The 18721-nt window shown below is 40.5% G+C and overlaps 1 protein-coding gene across 5 annotated transcripts in view; it reads right to left on the bottom strand.

Annotated features, from left to right (window-relative positions):
* GRAMD2B (GRAM domain containing 2B) overlaps window positions 1-18344 on the bottom strand; it is a 41608-nt gene extending 23264 nt beyond the window's left edge. For 3 of the 5 annotated variants that reach the window (XM_079331594.1, XM_079331596.1, XM_079331597.1), the window contains exon 1: window positions 18125-18344. In XM_079331594.1, the coding sequence (XP_079187720.1) occupies window positions 18125-18249 (125 nt within the window). In that variant the 5' untranslated portion in view covers window positions 18250-18344. Of the gene's footprint in view, window positions 1-6750; window positions 6913-18124 lie in introns of those variants that run through there. The other 2 variants (XM_079331595.1, XM_079331598.1) reach the window with 2 other exon arrangements.
* Window positions 18345-18721: the final 377 nt, after the last annotated feature.

Raw genomic sequence — 18721 nt, 5'->3', positions numbered from 1 at the left:
AGGCATAGTCAATTCTAGCACACAACAGAAATCTTTGACAGACAGTTCTGGGGAGAAAAAAAAAAAAGAAAATTAAGTAAAATATACTCATTCACCTCTACTTTGGATGGGAACATGTGTTTTTCTCAATCTTCAACCTGCTTGCATCCTTTAGGAGAAAATGTTGTCATATCTCCTAGTTCTAATCTACCTAATCGTCTAACCCAAGGCAAGACAAAAATAGAATCACAATTCATACTGAAAAGGAAGCATACAGTCTTAACTTAGGTTTTTATCTTTAGTTTTCAGAGGTGACAGAGAAAGGAAAAAGAAAAAATTCCTGATTTATTACTTGCTCAGGGTGCAAAAAAGAGAGAAAATATATTTTATAAGTTACGGGTCTACCAATTGTTCAATACCAAATTCAATTAAAAAGATAAATGCTGCATCTATATACAAATTGCCTGTTGAATACCACCATATAAGCATCAATCAGAGCTACTCCTTAACTCAGGCAGAAACAACACATATCTATCTGAAAAAATAAAACCATTCTTACAAACGAGGCTTGATCGCCACAGAATAAGCACAAAGGTTTATCCTCATTTCCTGAAGCTGCACCACTGGTTTCTGGAAAAAGAACTCCAGAGAAACATGCCTCAACATACTGTAAGACTTGGATGCCAGTTTTTCAGCACTAATTGTGCTTTTGAAAAAAATTAAGTAGTTACATCAGACTCATATACTTAAGAAAACAAAACAAAAACCCCAAAAACTGTAAACCACCCCCCCCACAAAAAAACAACAACAACAAAAAAACCGACAAAAAACCCAAACCAAAACCAAAAAACAAAAAACCAGGCACCTGCAATTATATTTCATATATTTCTTTATTCAGAATGCATTATTCAGAACACAATTAGAGATGAAAGCAGAGGTCTGGGAACAATCTTATCAACACTTTTATTCCATTCTCTGCTGCTAAAAAGTGAAGCTGACACAAAACCCTTGTCCAGCAGTTTCTGTTCTATGATACATTTAGAAATAGCGACTCACTATGCTGCATAAAAAGTGTTTTAATCAATGTACATGAGAAAAAAAAGAATTTGGTGCTTCAGACAGGTTATATACAAAGAGAAGGAAGGCTGGATTTTCTCATAAAGCAATGTCTTTGAAAATTGGCATTGATACTAAAATCATTGATAAGATTTCCCTGCTTATAGTGTGTTAGATTCTGCTCCTACATATCTTGTTTATATTTATATGAGCCTCCCTAGCAAGAATAGTGCACAACAAATCCCAGTGAAAAACAACGAGATGAAAACAAGCTTCTCATTGCATCTATCCACTGTGCTTTATCATGCCTTCTTTGTTTAAAATGCAACACTAATCAAGGAGACAAAACTCTAAGTTTCAAGGAATGCTCAAGCACGTTCTTGACGTTTCATCATGCTTTTCACCAAGGACAGAAGTGAACCACTCGCCAAGGATCTGACAATGTTGAACTTCCCATTATTATCTTTTCAACCTATGACTACTCTTACAGACCCGCTCATGTGTTCATGGAAAAGATCAGAACAATGCGGATAATTGAATACAAAAGCTACTATTTCACACTAGGAAATACTAGCTCCCAACAACAGGTCTAACCATCACCAGCCACAACAGTGCCTTTGACTGTGACACTGAATATAAGGAACCATTTTCCTTCCAGAGTCTTGGAAAAAGGTAACTTTATTAGAGTCAGATATGCCACATGGTAGCCAGATACCTGCTAAGGGCAAGTGGATTTTCTATTTTCACCATTTCTTTTCTATTTTTTCTATGTAACCATGAGACTGAGTCTGAATGCTCTCAAAGCCCACTTCTTCAGTCTGAGCCTTTCCACTGGCCACAAGCTGTCCTCCACAGCAAAACACACTCTCTCCCGTGCTGGCAAGAGCATATTTACACATATTTTAAAATTTCTCAAAACTATATAGAAATATATATAATTCTGTTATTTACTGGACTTTTTGTAATACAAACTTCCTTCTTGTCGAGAAAAAAGCTGAACAAATCTAAACAGTTCTTCTTGAATTAGTATAGCATGGATGGTAGCTACAAAAGCACATCAAGAGCCTTCCTAGGTGGTCTGTCTTTCACAAGCAGACTGAAACTATAGCCAGAGGGCTAAACTGAGGCATGTGTACAACAAGCCAGGGTATGGCTGGATTTATGGGGGAGGTGCAGAACTGCTGTTTCATAGTCAGATAACTAGGTTTCCCTCTTCTCTCCAAAGAGGGTGAAGGCTTCAGCTCTGCCTCTATGCTCCCCGTTCTGCTGAAAGTGTCTGCTGCCTATCTGCAGCCTACATATTATTTCCTGCCACTCTTTCTGGAGCTTATTAATGTCCCTAAACTTGGTGTGCTATTTTTCAAGGACAGAGGCAAAGACAGTCAGTGCCAGGTCGAAGTTTAGTTAAAGTAGCACGGGTCTGACAAGATTCACTGGAAAGGATATATGTGGATGTGGCAACAGTATGTACAGAGTATAAAAATCATTCATCTCAGCAGTGGCCTCATTAGATAAGCACATAATTTCTAACCATATGACTGCAACATTTATGGAGACGGAAGTAAGAAGACAATATTGTGATGGGATGTTTATGCATCACCTCTCAAATACCAGCAATAAATCCTGCTGCCTAAAGCTGTAGTTATTATGTTGCCTAACAAGCATTTCTCACAGATTCCATTTAGCCACGTGAGGGACCTGGATGGAAATAAAAAAACTCTTCAATCCATACCATGCGTTTACACATGGAAAGAATATTTTTTAAAAGCTGTTTTTATAACTTAAGCATGTACATAAAGTGAACAAAGTAGGAATGGCAGGGAGAAAAAAAGGAAAAAACAGAAGTGATCAAAAAACATCGTCATGATGGTTCAAACCTAGACTGGAACATTCCTGACACGCCTGTTTCATGTGCAAACTTCTCCTTCTTTAGAGATCATGTGTTACAACTTTTGCCGTAAAACTGAGGAAGAAGAACTAGGGAACAATTAAAAAATATGATACTTAGTATATGTTAGTATCTTCGTCCTCTTAAAGTACACACTTGCACCTTTTCCCCTCTGGGAAAAAAAAAAAACCCACAGTAGAAGTTTGATTACTGGAAAGGAGTTAACCTAGATCAAAGTAGAAATAAAACTTTAAGTCAGTAATAAATAACTTCTCCTTTCTGCTCTGCATTTTGCGTTTTTCTTAAGTAAGAGACTTTTAAAAAGTTAGTGAATTTTGATTAAGTGAGTCAAATAATTTTGTTTTAATTTATCAACTGATAAACAGCTGTTAAGAAACATCTGTTACTGTAGAATAACATGCCAGACAAAAAAGCCATAAAAATCACATTCTCCCTGCCCAGAAGTACCCAATTTGCTTGCAAGGATTTTCCACTGCTAGCAGTAGCATATTTTCCCCAGCACTGCAATGCATTTTCACTAAAAAACATTAAAACCTTCCACATATTTCAGACTCTGAAGTCTCAGTCTCTTCAGTTCTGCAGTTACACCTGGAAAATTGGGTATTACCTGACTCTGTAAACCATAAGGGGACAGAATGTGCCACGTAATACTAGCAGAAACTTGCCATACTGTAACCCATCACATCACATTTATACACACAGATTGAATCATCCCAGGACAAAGTGGCACCAGAAAGTGCTACATGGACTTCGTCAGAAGCAAGCATGGGTAAAAGCAGAGGGATGCTGACCAGGCATATGAACTGCTTGTTATTACTTCTCTGCCATTTCTCCTTAATGTGCCACACTCTTATTTTTAATGCTCAAACATCTGTTCTATCAACCATCCCTGAAGCCAGCCTGACAGCTTCTACAGGAGGTCAAGTGCCACCACAAATAAAAATACCCCACTTTGAAAAGTGAAAAAAAAATTAAAAAAAATCTCTAAATACAATGCAAGAGTTAAATCCTTTTTGGTTCAAGGCCACATTAGGATATAATGGTTAAGGAACTCCATTTGGAAGGTATTTTCTGTCCACAAATTTTTCATTTGCTTGGAAGGAGCTCCATGTAATGACAACCTTTTGGCACATCACTATTTTGGGTCTGCATAATAACTGTGCCCATCTTCCAAACAGTGTTATCTCTGGGGTTACAGCTGGCAGAGACCTAAGGGAAACTAAGCAAATATGTAAATATCACTAAATAACCCAGAGTAGCCCATTTTCTAAATCAGTATGAAAGTACTTAACTCTTCTGAATCACTGTTGACTAAATACAAACTTCCAAGTTTCTAATCTTGAAACACTTGATCCAAAAAAACTCAGAAAAACAAAACAAAACAACCCAAAATACTTTTACACTTTTAGTCCTTCAGATGCACCTATCCCCCAGGGAGCCTTTATGGTAGCAGCAGCAGCATATTAAGCCATGAAGTTCACTTTTAAACTGAACATTTTAATCATACCTCCAGGAAGTTCAGGTTACTGTATACACATAAATCTCTTTACACATACGAATCTCTCTCCCCCCTGAGCTTTGGAAAACATTAAAGATTCCATAAACCTCTATAACCTCCTTAACATTTTTTTCCAAATAGAGGTCATCAGGAGCTCTCTTAGTTGTATATTGCTCCCTGGAAGTACAGGAGGAGAATGAAACTCCACCAAATTCACATACACTTGCATACAACATCTTCTAAAACCAAATCTTCAACAATACAGCTTGTAGCAATGTCATTTCTAGCTGAATTAAAGCCATGCTTCTATTCTTGAGCTGAACAATCTCCCCTGTAACTTCACATTAGTCAAACCAAGGATACCTGGCTTGTGAGGTTAACTCCCAATCAAATGAGCACAAAAGTTTCTCACACAAGTCTCTCAGTAAAATGAGGCTGGAAAATAAATTCCAATTTTGTTTCCAAAGAGCAAATGTTTCAACAACTTTCTAGTGTAAGACAAAGCCTTTCAAGTTTTTTTTTCCCTCTCCCAGTCTTTTCACCCTCCTGGGTCTGGCAACTATTGCTGAGCACTGTATCTTAAAGTGTAACAGACTGCCTAGCTCTTCCCAGCATGACACCTGATGAACAGCAAAAAATTGATTGCTAAAAAAACCTAAGGAGTCACAGTGAGTAAGACTCTGTTTATCACAGTGGCTAAGACTGACCTTGTTTCTAAAACTGTTGACTGATGAAGGACTAAAAGGCTAAACACCTGGGCACAAAACAGATGGTCAGATACTTGTGCATGTGCAATGCCTCTGAGATCAAGCTCTCCATATCCTATCTTGGACTCTTAGTTCTGTTTTAAAGAGAAAAATCAGACACAGATCTTGCATACCTGAAGAACTTCATTAGGTTCACTGGCATAATTCTGCGCAGGGATCAGGATCCAAGGTTTGGAGTCAGAAGACTCTAGAGAAGGTCTGGGATTTATGTTTCATGTGTAGTGTGAAGTCACTGATGTGATTACACCATACAGGATAAAGGACACTTAGAAGACACTTTGATTCCCAGTGCTCTCTAACAAGCAAGTTATTTCTGGCAACAGATTTCACTGTGATACATAGTTTAGGAGTACACCTGCTTAGAGATCACGCATACAACAGCTGGGGGAAAAAGCCCAAAAACCAAGGCAGACTTTCCCAGAATTTGTTTCAAAAGAAAGAGCTAGCTGCTGGAAACCTATTCACCTTTCTCCTGGAAGATGTTTAAATATTTGCGAAGAAAAGTTCTTTGGGAAGAGAAATAATCTCATATTAGGAGAAAGTTAACTCTTTTAAATTTATTTTGAGGAGAAAGCCCCACACGTTTTAGTTCCTTGTTTTACAGATGTCTAACTTCTCAAATGCTGTCCTTGGGATTGCCAAGACCCATGTGAATTGGGAGCCTGGTATGGAAACAGACAGCTGCCTGATTCCAGCAAGGTTTTCACGTGATGGTCATTGCCAAGGACCTAGACAACCTGAGAACGGGAAGCAAGAGACCAAGGTAGAGGTGAACCTTTAACTCTCGACGTTCCCAGTCACCACCAGAGGCTGGGAAGGTCAGAGCATCAGGGGAGTGCTCCCATCCTTGTAGCACCCTGACTTCCCTACCTTCCACCAGCTAGTCCAGGCAAACAGCCTTTAACAGCCAGCAGGGCCTCCTCTTCCTCACGAAGAATATTTTCGACCTCTTCACCTGCTCAGTTTTTACGGTACTTCTCAGGTTAAAAAGCACAAGTGTGATTATGGGCATGACCACGCCAGGCCGGGCAAGTGACCACCATCCTTCCCGAGAAGGGACATCCTCCACTTTCTGGGACATCAGAACGAACTCCCATTTTAATGTCTCTCGCCTGCATCACACTTTGTGAACCTTCAGCAAAGTTCTGCGTTTTCCTGGCACCCATAGGAAAGGGTCACAGCTTTCCACAGAGCCCGTGCACTTTAACTTGAGCGATAAAGCACGACTACACTATTTATGTATCACGGCTCAGGAACATTTTCAGGCTGTTGGATGAAATTACTAGAAGCAGTATTTATACGCCTCGCTCCTCATACGGTAACTTGGGAGCCCAAGGCTGAACTCGAGCCCGCGCTCGAGTCTCGGCTGAGCGGGGCTGTCCGCGCTCGATTTAAGGCTGGAGGCGGAGCCCCCCTGGTGACTCTTCCCCGGGACCTTCCAGGCCCCCGCACCGCTCGGGGTGTCCCCCCGCCCCCGCCCGCAGCTCCCCCAGCTCCCCGCGGCCCCGGCGCGGCCCCTCTCCCGGGCGGGCTCTACTCACAGCCGCGCAGCGCCCCTGCTCTCCCGCCGGCCGCCGGCCCGCGGCTCCTCCGCATCGCACCGCGGCTCGGTCATGAGCACCATGGGCACGGGCAGCGCCGCTCACGCCTCCGCCCCAGGGCACTCCGCCGCCGGCGGGCCGGGCCGGGCCGCGCCGCCCGCTCCGCCCTCGCCGCCCCGCCCCGGGGCGGACCCGCCGCCGCCGCCCGGGGCTGCCGGAGCCGGAGCCGCCACAAACCGGTTGGGCCCGCCCGGCCGGGCCCGGCGCCTCCCGCGCCGCGGAGCTTGTGAGCGGAGCGGCCCCTCGCTCCCCGTGAGGCCGATCCCTTACGAGCTTTAAATTATTCAGCCGGGACGCTGTCGCGCGAGACGCCGGCTCCCGCCGGCTCCAACAAAAGCCATCCTTAATGTTTTATACCGGGGCACAGGCGATACGCGGTTTGACACAGACGCGGTCCTGGGGGAAGGTGGCGGTGGCCGGGGCCCTGTTTCTGGCAGCGCATTTCGTGACTCGTGGAAGCAGGCAGCAGACTAAACACTGATACCGGGCTCTGGGCTGCTCTGCTAATGACAACTTTTGAGGTGCATAGCTGGTACTTCCATCTGCGGCTTTACATCTTGAGCAGATGAGTAGGTGTTATGCTTCCTTTCTCAACAGCAGCACCCCACGCTTCTTTGTCTGCACAGAAAAATCACAAAACCGCAGAGTGGGCAATGTTGGAAGAGACCAGTGGGTCCAACATTCTGGCTCACGCAGGACTATCCTTGAGTATATGGCACAGGATTGTGTCCAGAGGCTTCTTGAATATCTCCAGCAAGGGACACTCCACAACCTCTTTGGGCAGCCTGTTTCAGCGTGTGGTCATGTGCACAGTAAAATATTCTTCCTCATGTTCGTGTGGAACTTGTGCATCAGTTTCTGCCCATTACCTCTCCTATTGCTGGGCACCACTGAAAAAAGACTGGCTCTGTCCTCTTGGCACTCTTCCTTCAGGTGCCCGCTGACATTGATGAGGTCCTTGCTCAGTTGTCTCTTCTTGAGGCTGACCAAACCCAGCTCCCTCAGCTTACCCTCAGAAGAAAGCTGCTCTAGACTCTTGATCAACTTAATAATTCTCTGCTGGACATCTCCAGGAGCTCGGGGTCTTGTACTGAAGAGCCCTGTACTGGGCACAGCACTCCAGGTGAGACCTCACCAGGGCTAAATAGAGAAGGATCACATCCTCCAGCCTGCTGGCACTGGTCTTCCAAACACAGCCCAGGACATCATCAGCCTTCTTGGCCACCATGGCACACTGCTGGCTCATGGGGAGCTTGTTGTTCACCAGGAGCCCCAGCTCCTTCTCCACAGAGCTGCTTTCCAGCAGGTCACCCCAGCCTGTGCTGGTGCCTGGGGTTGTTCCTCCCCACGTGCAGGACCCTGCCTTTGCCTTGGCTGAATTTCAGAAGGTTCCTCTCTGCCCTTCTCTCCAGCCTGTTGAGGTCCTTCTGGAGGGCTGCACATTCCTCTGGGGTATCAGCCACTGCTCCCAGCTGTGTGTTGGCAGTGAAATGACTGAGGAGGCAGTGAAATGCCCCTTCATCCAAGCCATTGATGGGTATGTTAAACAAGAATAGGCCCAGTATTGGACCTTGGGATGAACCACCACAAACAGGCCTCCTACTAGAGCCTGTGCCACTGATTATGACTCTGGGATCTGCTGTTTAGCAGTTCTCAATCCACCTCCCTGTCCAGTCATCCAGTCCTCTCCCCCTGAGTTTGCCTTTGGACATTTTTAAAGACTATTGAAAGCCTTGGAGTCGAGGTAGAACAAGATCTGCTGCTCTCCTCTCATCCATCCAGGCAGTTGTTTTATTTTGGAAGGCAATCAGGTTAGTCAAGCATGACTTGCCTTCAGTGGATCCATGCTGACTGCTCCTGATCATCCTCTTGTGTTTCCTGTGGAAAGAGGTGGCCTCTATCCACAGGGAATGAGGTGCTTTCCAGGGGCTGAGGTGAGGCTGACTGGATGATAGTTCCCTGCATCCTCCTGCGACTGGGGTGACATTTGCTTTCTTCAGTCCTCAGGCACTAGTCCAGATTTCCATGACCTTTCAAAGAAGATAGCAAGGAGCATAGCTATGATGTCCATCAGCTCTCTCAGCACTTTTGGGTGCATTCTATCAGGTCCCATGGACTTGTGTGTATTGAATTTGCCTAGGTGTTCTCTAACCCAATCCACTTTGACCAAGGGAAAGTCTTACTTCTGCCATTCCTTTATCCTGATCTCCTGGGTCAGAGATTCCTGATGGCTGATCTTGCCAGTGGAAGACCAATGGACTTTCAGTAACTTTGCCATCTCTGCATCTTCTTAGTTTTCCTTTTGTTACTGATATATTTAAAGACATTCTTCTTGTTTTTGGCATCCAGATTTAATTCCAGATGGAATTGTCTCATTTCTACTAACTCTGACAAAATACTGTGTAAAAAAACAGCAAGCTGGCTTACCCCTGGCCTTCCTTGGGCCTGAGCTGGCAGAGCTGTGGGGCAAGCTGAGTGCCCTCAGGGAAGTTACATTTAAGGCAGCATTTGGCACAGGTCGTCTCGCATGGCAGGCACAAACTATCAATGGACATACGAAAAATGTTTTTACTACCTGATTAATACTCCTGTTAGGTTTCAGTTTGGTGAAATTATGTTTTCATAAAGCTATGTGATTGTAAGTACAATATCAAAGGAGAGGAAATCCTGGGATGAGAGTTCGAAGCGACATGTCTAGACAAAGATCTATTTTAATGTTTTAATAAAATTAATAATAGAATAACTTCCTAACAGCCAACTATTCAGATGAGTTAAAGGGAGAATATATTCAGTTTTAGTGAATGTCTGTGTAGGAGATAGATATTTATGTACATTTCAGATTGGAAAGTGTATGAAGCAACTTAATCACCTTTGAATACTTTGTCTTTAAGAGGTGCAAGAAATAAGGTTTAGGTATTATTGCAATACTTCCAGGAAATTAGTGATAAGAAAGAGGTGTAAATGGTGAAGTGTCTCGAGACTGCCATAGCTGCTTGGGCAGACAGATTCTGCAAAAAATATGAGATTGTTGTATTATTTTTGCTGGACTGAGTTGGTTTAATTGGCTCCAGTACAGGAAAATATAACGACTGTGTGCTAAGATGCATAGAAAGGAAGACATTTAAAAGACATTTAAAATGTCTGTATTTGTGGGAGACACCATTAACTAATGTTCATGTAGTAGTGTAAAAATCAAGACACATGTGGAAAAGAAATAAGATTTAATTTACAAGAGAGATTATTCAGCCTGTTGGGCCCTGTGCCTGTGAAACACTGATTGCTGCTATTCTTCCCTGCAGAGCACCTGAGTGCACTTGGCATTGCTTTGCAGGGCCTCTCCCACCCCCTTACACCTGATACAACCTGTGGCAATATAACAGTGTCTCACTGATCCAACCAAAACAGAATAGGAGCCTCTTCAGCTGGACTATGAGTAGAGCTGGAACTGAGAGGGCTGGGGAAGGTGTCGTGTGTCTGTTTAGGCCCTTGGTACAGCAGCCTGTGTGAGGTTTTAAGGGGGATTGTTCTAGTGTAAATGTGCACTAACAAGGCATGCACAGGAAGATTGGAATCAGTAGGAAGAGTGACTTCTTACGTCTCATCTTGTTTTTGGAGGCTTTTAATTGCACTAAAAATGTATTGCTAATTTAGTTCTAATATTGAGGCAGACTTGTGTAACTAACTATACCCCATTCAGCAGAAGTACTGGTTGTAGTAGGTGAGAACATGACTTTTAGATATTTGAAAAAATAAAATTTGTTTTTTGAGTGCTTAGATTTTCAGTCTGTCAGGTTTGACCATCTGTTTAGAAGATAAATACTACCACCAACTGTTTTGTTCATTCATTGCCTGAGGTTCCTGTCTTTACTTCATTGGTGCAAGAACTAGAAAGGAATTGCTTGGTCCTGGAGCTCAGTCTCTTGTAGTTTCATCTGGCTCCATTCTCAATGTATGCACAGCTCTCTGATTTAATTAAATCTGTCTAATCATTTAGTGTAGAAGAAACTTACATTCAAATAAATTAGTGCCTAAAGACTTGACACTAAAAAAGGAATCCTTGCTTAGTAATTTCTTTCATATCATGGTATCTTTACTCTTGTCAGAAACTTGGTTCTGTCAGATTGCTGATACACACATCCTTAGTCCAGTTTGGTGTTATCTGATAATGACAGTGGAATAATGGAATAAGCAATGAACCAGAACTATAGCTTGGGATTTTTTTGGAGGATTTGAAAAATAAACTCTGTGGCCAACCTGTGTCAAACTGTACATGGTGCAGCAACTCCAGAGTGAGATGGGACACTCCTCAGGGATAAAAGCTCTGAATACCAGGATTCTCAATAATATTCAGGGAGGAGTACCTTATATTAAACAAACAAATGTGCAATGCCCATGTGAGTGGAATATACTTGAAGAGCATAAGCTTTTATTATGATAAAGCCTTACATAAGAAGAAGAAAAAATGCACAAAGGACCTTTTACTGTACTGTGATAATTGCTGATATACACAGATACACTGTGATAATTGCTGATATACACAGATACACTGAAGCAAATATTTGAAGGTCAAGCTGTCTCCAAGCGAGACTCGTGAGGAAATCTGGCCTCTGTTTTTTTCTGACTGCTGAAGAGCAGACTGGGGAGAGAAAGTAGTGTACTATAAAGTTATTGATTACTTTTTAATTCCTGCAGTACTGGTGATGTGGTATAGACAAAAATTCACATGTTCCTGCTCTGAAGAGTACAATAAACTTTAGAGAGGACTCAGGGTTTTCAGTAATTAGGGCCTTTTGAGTAATTATACAACATTGTGTATAACACTGCAAAGGATAAAAATTAGAGATGAAACAGTAGGAAAAACTTTCATTGCATAATAAAAATATTTAAGATACTTATGAAATCACAGAAAAGCAGAATAGGGAGAGAGACTCACTGAGTTATTGAGTTCTCTCTCTGTCCCAAGTTAAGGCTTGCTACTCCTGTGTCACTCCTGACAAGACTCCTGTCTAAATTGTTCTTAAAAGTCATCAGTGTGTTCGGGCCACCAGTTCCAGTGTTTGCTGTCATCCTGTGTATGTTCTCAGTCCACAACATGGTTTTGAATCCCTGTTGCTGAAATCTAAAGCCATTGCTTCTTAATTTTTTCAATATGAAGAGCAGTGAAAACCTGTCTCTTGTTTCTCCTCATTTTCATCTTATCTTTAGTCTCAGATAAAATATATAAATTGTGGGTTTGGGCTTTTTTAAATTTTTCTATGAACTCCCTCGTGTAGGTTCAGGTATTTTCTGAAATGTGATCCACCAGACTGTACACGAGTAGTCTTATGAAGGCTGTGTAGAGAGGAGTTTAAAAGATTACCTCATCAGTCCTATACACTGGTCATATATTGCAGTGAAGTGTTTGTGTTTCACAACAGAGTAAGGCTGGTTCAGGTTTAGTCAAGCATTGTGACCTAATGAAGCTTTCAAAAATGTCAGCTGAGATGTTCTCTAGTACATCAGCAGCAAATTGTAAGACTTCACTAAGTTTGACCATCTACATATCCTTTGTGCATTTTCCTCTGTTTTTGTTTTTTTGGGTTTTTTTTTTTCCAGTCTGTTTCCTCAATTTATCTGAATAGTTATGGATTGTATCTTGAAGGACATGAAGAATGAAAGAGTGAAGGAGCCTAATGAGATGCAAAAGGCACACTGAAAAGATCAGTATAAAAAGCAGTGGAACTGCTACCCATGCCTAGAGATTTCTGGCTAGGATATTGCTGTTGTATGATGAAAAAGACAATCTAGCTGAAAATGGAGTGCATTAGAGATTGTCTTAATCAACAAAGTTTATTCCAGTACAGTCATTTTGGCTGCTCATAAAGTATTTTTCAGTTTATCTGGCAAGTATCAGCATGCCTGAATGTGAGGAAAGTTCTTTGGAAAGAAATAAAACAGAAAATGAGTAAAGAGGTTACAGACATTTTGTGTACTTTGTGCACATTTCTCTTCAGTAGAGAATTCTTCTGTATTTCTTTGCAGGTGTAAAAATATATTAAGAAATACAGCCTCAATTGTAACTGAATGCAAGTACTTTTTCCTAAGAGGACAAAATATATGTCTTGTGTTCAGTTTTCTTTATGATATTCTGCATTGGCAGGATTCTGTGAAAGCTATGCAAATGTCTTGGAAGCCATTAAGTTTTGAAAGACCTGCTAAGTCCTCATAGTTGAAGTGTGATAGTAAAGCAGTCTTGTGTTAGATACTATAGAAATAGGAGCTCTGATAGTATGAGACACAAACTAATAGACATTTGGAAAGATGTTGAAACTGGGAAAAAAATTCTAAATTCTAGAACACACACGTCATCCACAAATCAGAGTGAGCCAGCTTGGAAGGAGTTTCCCGGAGAAGCTTTGACTCTGTCTTTGAAGGGTGTAAGACCCAGCTAGACAAAACCATTCTGAGCTGGTGTTGGTGATACTCCTGACTCAAGCAGAAATGTTTGAAAACAGTGTTCAAGTTACTCATCATGCCTGAAGTGTGCTCAAAATAGATTGAGCCAAGGTCCAAAATACTCTGTGAAAGATAACTAGGGCCAGAACACAGTGAGTGATGCAATTTTGTAAGGAGTGAAAACGAGTTTTGTCCAGTTGAGTCTTGTTCCTTGCCTGGATTAAGAATTTAGTAATTTATTTGTTTTTAAAATTTGAGATTACTTTACAGATATACATATGAGGTAATATTTTTCTTCTGAGCTGTTTACTGGAAGTCTTATCTGAGTATCAATTCCTGTTAAGGTAGCCTGGATTACTGTATTAGTTGAACTCCCCTTTGGACAGGGTAGTGCATGGGGCAGATGAAGTAAGCTGCTCTGAAAGCTAGTTGGAGCACTTATCCCAAATAATGAGGCATGCCAGGCTGTTTCTTTTTGGCTCCATGCTGGAGGAGTTGGGTGAATGAGACTGTGCTATATTCTGCTGTAACAACCAGCAGTACAAAGGAGAGAGGCTGCCACACAAAACTTCTGGAGTATTAGCAGGATGGTGTCAGCCCACCTCTCAGCTGGCATGTACCACATTGCACAGGTTCTCCTCAGCACATTTTCTGCCATTTTAGAGCCAATAACCTTCAGTGACCTGTGCAGAGTCACAGAAGGCACAGTGAGCCTCACCACTGTGTCTTACTGGGCCATGGTGATCAAAATACACCAGTGTGTCCTCTTAGCTCCTGATAAAAAAAACCTAAAGAGCAGTTATGGAATATTTTCATGCAGTGTATTGGCCTGGATGCCTCATGAATGGCCATGCTAACATATTAGAATACTGTGAGGCCTAGATCTTGTAATTTAAAATGATTTTATGAAATCTCATAGCAGCAAAATCCACTTCCTCCATTTACAATTTTGAAAAGATATTTCCATTTTTAATAAAAGTAAAATATATTATTATTTTATATATTATCCAGCTGTGTTAAAAAAGATAAATGTAAGTATTGCTTGTTTTACTCTGATGGGTCACATTAGCTTGGTTTGTCATCCTCTGATTATAAATATCCAAGCAGATCCTGGACAACATCCAAGTGTGACATCTCTGTATACAGATGACTTGGACAAAAATTCCAATCCAGCTACAGCTGTGTGTTTAGGGTATCAAAGAGATGATGTGTATCTAATGAATAAGGTGCATGCATGTATGTAATTACTCAATCTGTGTATCATAAAGGAATACATGTGGGTCTTTTTTGAAACCACATATGCCTGAGTGCATGCAGGCATTCATGAGATGTGTAAATATGGTGATCATTTTGTTGAAAAAAACCTTTAGACATCTGGTAGTCTCTGAATTGCAGCAGGACAGTACATTAAGTATGTAAGAAAATGAAAGCTGTCTTGTTTAAGGATAAATTGAATCTTCCATAAGAAAATATAGTGCCCAGAGTTGCCAGAAGCTTAGGAAAGGTTTATTCTTGCCTTTAGAAGAGGAAGGTTAAAGAGAAGAAGGTTAAAGAGAAGATAATGTGAAAGAATTAATCATCCTATCATTTTTCTCACAGTTTTTGCATCATAATATGGGATTGTGAATAATAAGATGTTTGACTGTGCTTACACAATTACTGTTCTGTCTCTCTGTACAGGAGTTCTATTACTCTGAGGGAAAAAGAAAATGGAAGAAGTGCAAATATGTCTTCATAGTCAGGCTACAAAGGGTGAATGCCAAATCCCAGATGCAAGCCATTGAGCAGTAAGGTGGTTGCCAGTGTTTCAGGTGCTCATAATTGAGTTATAAAAGCAGCACACTTTTTAGAAGGTGGTATGTGCCTGTATTTTTAACATGACTTCTTGAAGTAGTCTCACCTAAGCCTCAGTCTTACAGTAGTACATTGGAAGATTCTGAGGGGTATAATGTCAATGCAGAATTTCCTTTAAAAAGTTTTCTGTCAAAATGTCTTTAGAGAAGAAATCTGGATGTAGGGTTCCTTTTTATGTTCAAACAAAAACCCATCTGTAACAAAACCATAATAAAGTTTATGTTACTAGTTGTTATAGATTTTTTCTGTTATTTTGTTGTGAGAAAAAGATAGGTAAATATTAATGCCAGGCTGTATATTTTCTGTAACTTAAAAAAATTTCTTTGTAATTTTAACCTATTATCAATGTTACTGACAAATGCAGATTTTTTTTTTACAAGCATTTAATATATAACCTGCAAAGTGATTGTTGCTAGGATTGGCATAAACATACATAGCATTGTGACATTCACAGAACTGGTGGTCTAAATTGCTGAAAAAGCTAATTTCCTTGTGTTTAATATGTTTGATTTTTTTTCTAGAGTCACTCTGAGAATTATCCAAAAGCCTTCTAAATTTTAGGGGAACTGAATATAGGCTAATGACTCATATTATGGGGATGGGCTCCAAATGGGATCTGGAGATCATTTTTTTTTTTGGCCATAGTTTGTTCAGGCCTAATGAAACATGTTTTGTTCTGATGTCAGAACAGCTCTATACATTCATGCTGACAAAATGCTGCAAAAACGTGTGGCCAGTACTTTTATCAATAGAAATTTTTGATCGATAATGCATGGCTGACACCTCAGCTTTAGGTCTGGAGTCTTAATTTGCTTCTGAAATCAGTTTTGCTCTATGTCAGGAATAACATGCTGCCATGGTGATAAACTGTGAGCTCTCTGTTATGAAATGTTAATAACTCCCTGGTTTCTGCCAAATGCATGCTCATCTACATGGTGCCAATTACAGTGAGGTAAAAAGAGATGTATGTTAAAAACTTAGGCATATAGTCAGTTTTTCTCCTCAGGCATGAATAATTAGAATGAGCAAGAATGATCATTAATACAGTAAATTTTCTCTGTGGGTGCCTCTTCATATGTAGAAAATACGCTCCAAATAAATAGAACTGTGTGAAAATAGTACCTAAAAATGCAGAGCCTGCATTTACTTTTCCCAAAAATCATTTTCCTTGATTTTTCATGTAGCTCATTTTCAGTAAATGTATCATGACTGTGACAAGCACATGAAAAGCAACTTTGGTGAGAGCTCAGTCCTTCTAGCTCATTGTGTGCTATCATGCATCCTTCTAATTAGATTGTCTAGCATTTGTAGCCTGCTGCTCCATCTCTGCTATTGATAGAGGTATGGTTTCACAGCAGGGTTTTATGATCATATTATACTTACTGAACCAGCAACTGAGTAAACTGGTTTTCTAGGAGGCCTGCCCCTATCACTCAATACTTGGCAGGCAGGTTGATTATTGAGAAATCTAGGGTAAAGGACTCTGTTCTTTGTGAGGCCTGGTCACATTGCCCCCAGAGCATATATGGAAGCTCTTTGTGTTCTGGTTATTTAGTGAGAAATAAAAGAGTAGGTATCTCTGTCTACCCAGTGTTCTGGACAGGACACAGAAAGGAGGACAAAATTTATATTCTCCAAATTAGGAAGTGGTTAAAAATCACCAACTTGTGTTGCCACCTGCCAAATAGGTCTCTATGTACTTCTGTCCCACGCCTAATTGGAAAACGAGATCAAGAGGCATATGAAAATCCATGTGATTTTTTTTTTAAGAACAAGCTCTAAGTGATTAGTTCTAGATAAGAGTCTTTGAAATCTCTAATTGCAACTTAAAATTTCTGATTCCCTATTATCTGTTCAAACTGTAGGACATTATCTATCTACATTTGAGTTGGAAGAAAGGATGATATGCAGATATAATATTAAAAATTCTAATATTTCAAAAGAGAAAAAATTAGGCCAACAGACTCTTCTATAGTAGTCACCCAAATAGTGATAAGATCTGTCACTCCACATAAAAAACTTGTGCACAGCCATAGAGAGATGTGATTCAGCCACACAAAGACTATGTAGAGGTTCCAAGTCACTCTTTGGGACTGTTTGGCACCATGCAACAATTAAGGACCAGCATTTGGCAAAGAATTTTCAAGCGGATTAAGAACCAGTAAATGTCTAATGATACTTTGAAAAGCTTTTTAAACTATTGTATTAATGAAGGGTTGACATAAGTTCTTTGGGTGTTTGACTTGTCTTGTTCCTGCAGTAGATGAGGAAGAATAAGCATTAAGTGCCAGTAGCCCTCTCATTGCCTTCTTTCATTTTTCTGTGCTGTCAAAGATGTGGATGATTTATCCAGAACTCTGCATTGCAATGAATATCATCATAGAGGGAATTTGCAATTCAACAAGTCCACCCTTCCAAAGTGAGAAAACAGATTTCCCCTAAGTTTGGTAGGTTTTTTTTGTTTTTTTTCTTGTGATGTTGTATCAGGTATATCTTTACCAGTATTCATTTACCAAGTTTCTTACTACTGTGAATATTCCTTGTAAATAAGGTGGCTTTTATCTTGAAAATTAGTTAAATAAACATTATGAAGTTCCTTTAGGCCAAAACACAAATGAAAATATTTTGTTAAACTCTCTGATCTAACAAAGTTTACATTTGTTTTGTACAGAGATCAAATAGTATAGGTATTTGGGTAATCCCATAGAGTTCACTTTAAAACTTGAATTCTATTAGTATATAGTATTATATGCATTCAAAGCCCCATTTCAGTGTCAGTAGATAAGGAAGGAGAAAACAATACCTTTCAGTCCTCCACCACAAGTTTTTCCTTTACAGTATGCTCCCTTTCCCAGTGTAATCAGTAACATACGTGAAATTACCATCTCTGTGTGCATTTCCTTTTCATATTAAGCTTCCTTATCTGGATATTTTCATTAGAGCACTTGTCTCAGTGCTCTCTATGTTGCTGCCCTGTTCCCTCATCAATGATTCCATAAAAAACACTCAAACATGTTGGAATTACCTTATAAATACTGATCCAACGCTCTCCGTAGGACTGGCTGGGGTGTCATTACTCGATTTTCGGAAGCTGTTCTGACTTTCAGAATGAAAAACAGAGTCCTCCAAGGAGCTTCCTTTTCTCAGCATTTTAATGGAGCTAACTGCAGAGTTAGGTGAGTTCAGTTCTAGAGGTCCTTGACACGCACAGCCTTTTGCTGCAGTAGGAAGTGCTGTCTTGGTGTGACTCCAGCCCAAACTAGGCTTAAAAATCAGTTAATGAGTAACGCAGTGTTGTGACATCATAAGGGAGCTTTCTTTTTTACTTGCAGCACTTCACAAGTTTACTTGAGCACAATAATCATCAAATCTAGGTGAGCTGTGCCTTTGAAATTTCATTATAAATGGCATTTTGTTTTCAGGTTTGAACCTAGAACTGACATGGTCTGTCATAAATTCTACTTAGTGAATTATCCACCTATCTTTAAGTATCCAAGTTTGAATAACATATTTGCGTATGTTTAAGAAGTGACTACATCCACCTGATGTGAACATGCCAAAATTATTATATTGTACTCCTCTGGTGACAAATTGGTCTGCATGTATGCATGTAGCTGCTGTA

The sequence above is a fragment of the Erithacus rubecula genome, assembly GCF_903797595.1.
Source record: "Erithacus rubecula genome assembly, contig: SUPER_Z_unloc_5, whole genome shotgun sequence".
Lineage (NCBI taxonomy): Eukaryota > Metazoa > Chordata > Aves > Passeriformes > Muscicapidae > Erithacus > Erithacus rubecula.
This window is presented reverse-complemented; position numbering and strand designations above follow the sequence as displayed.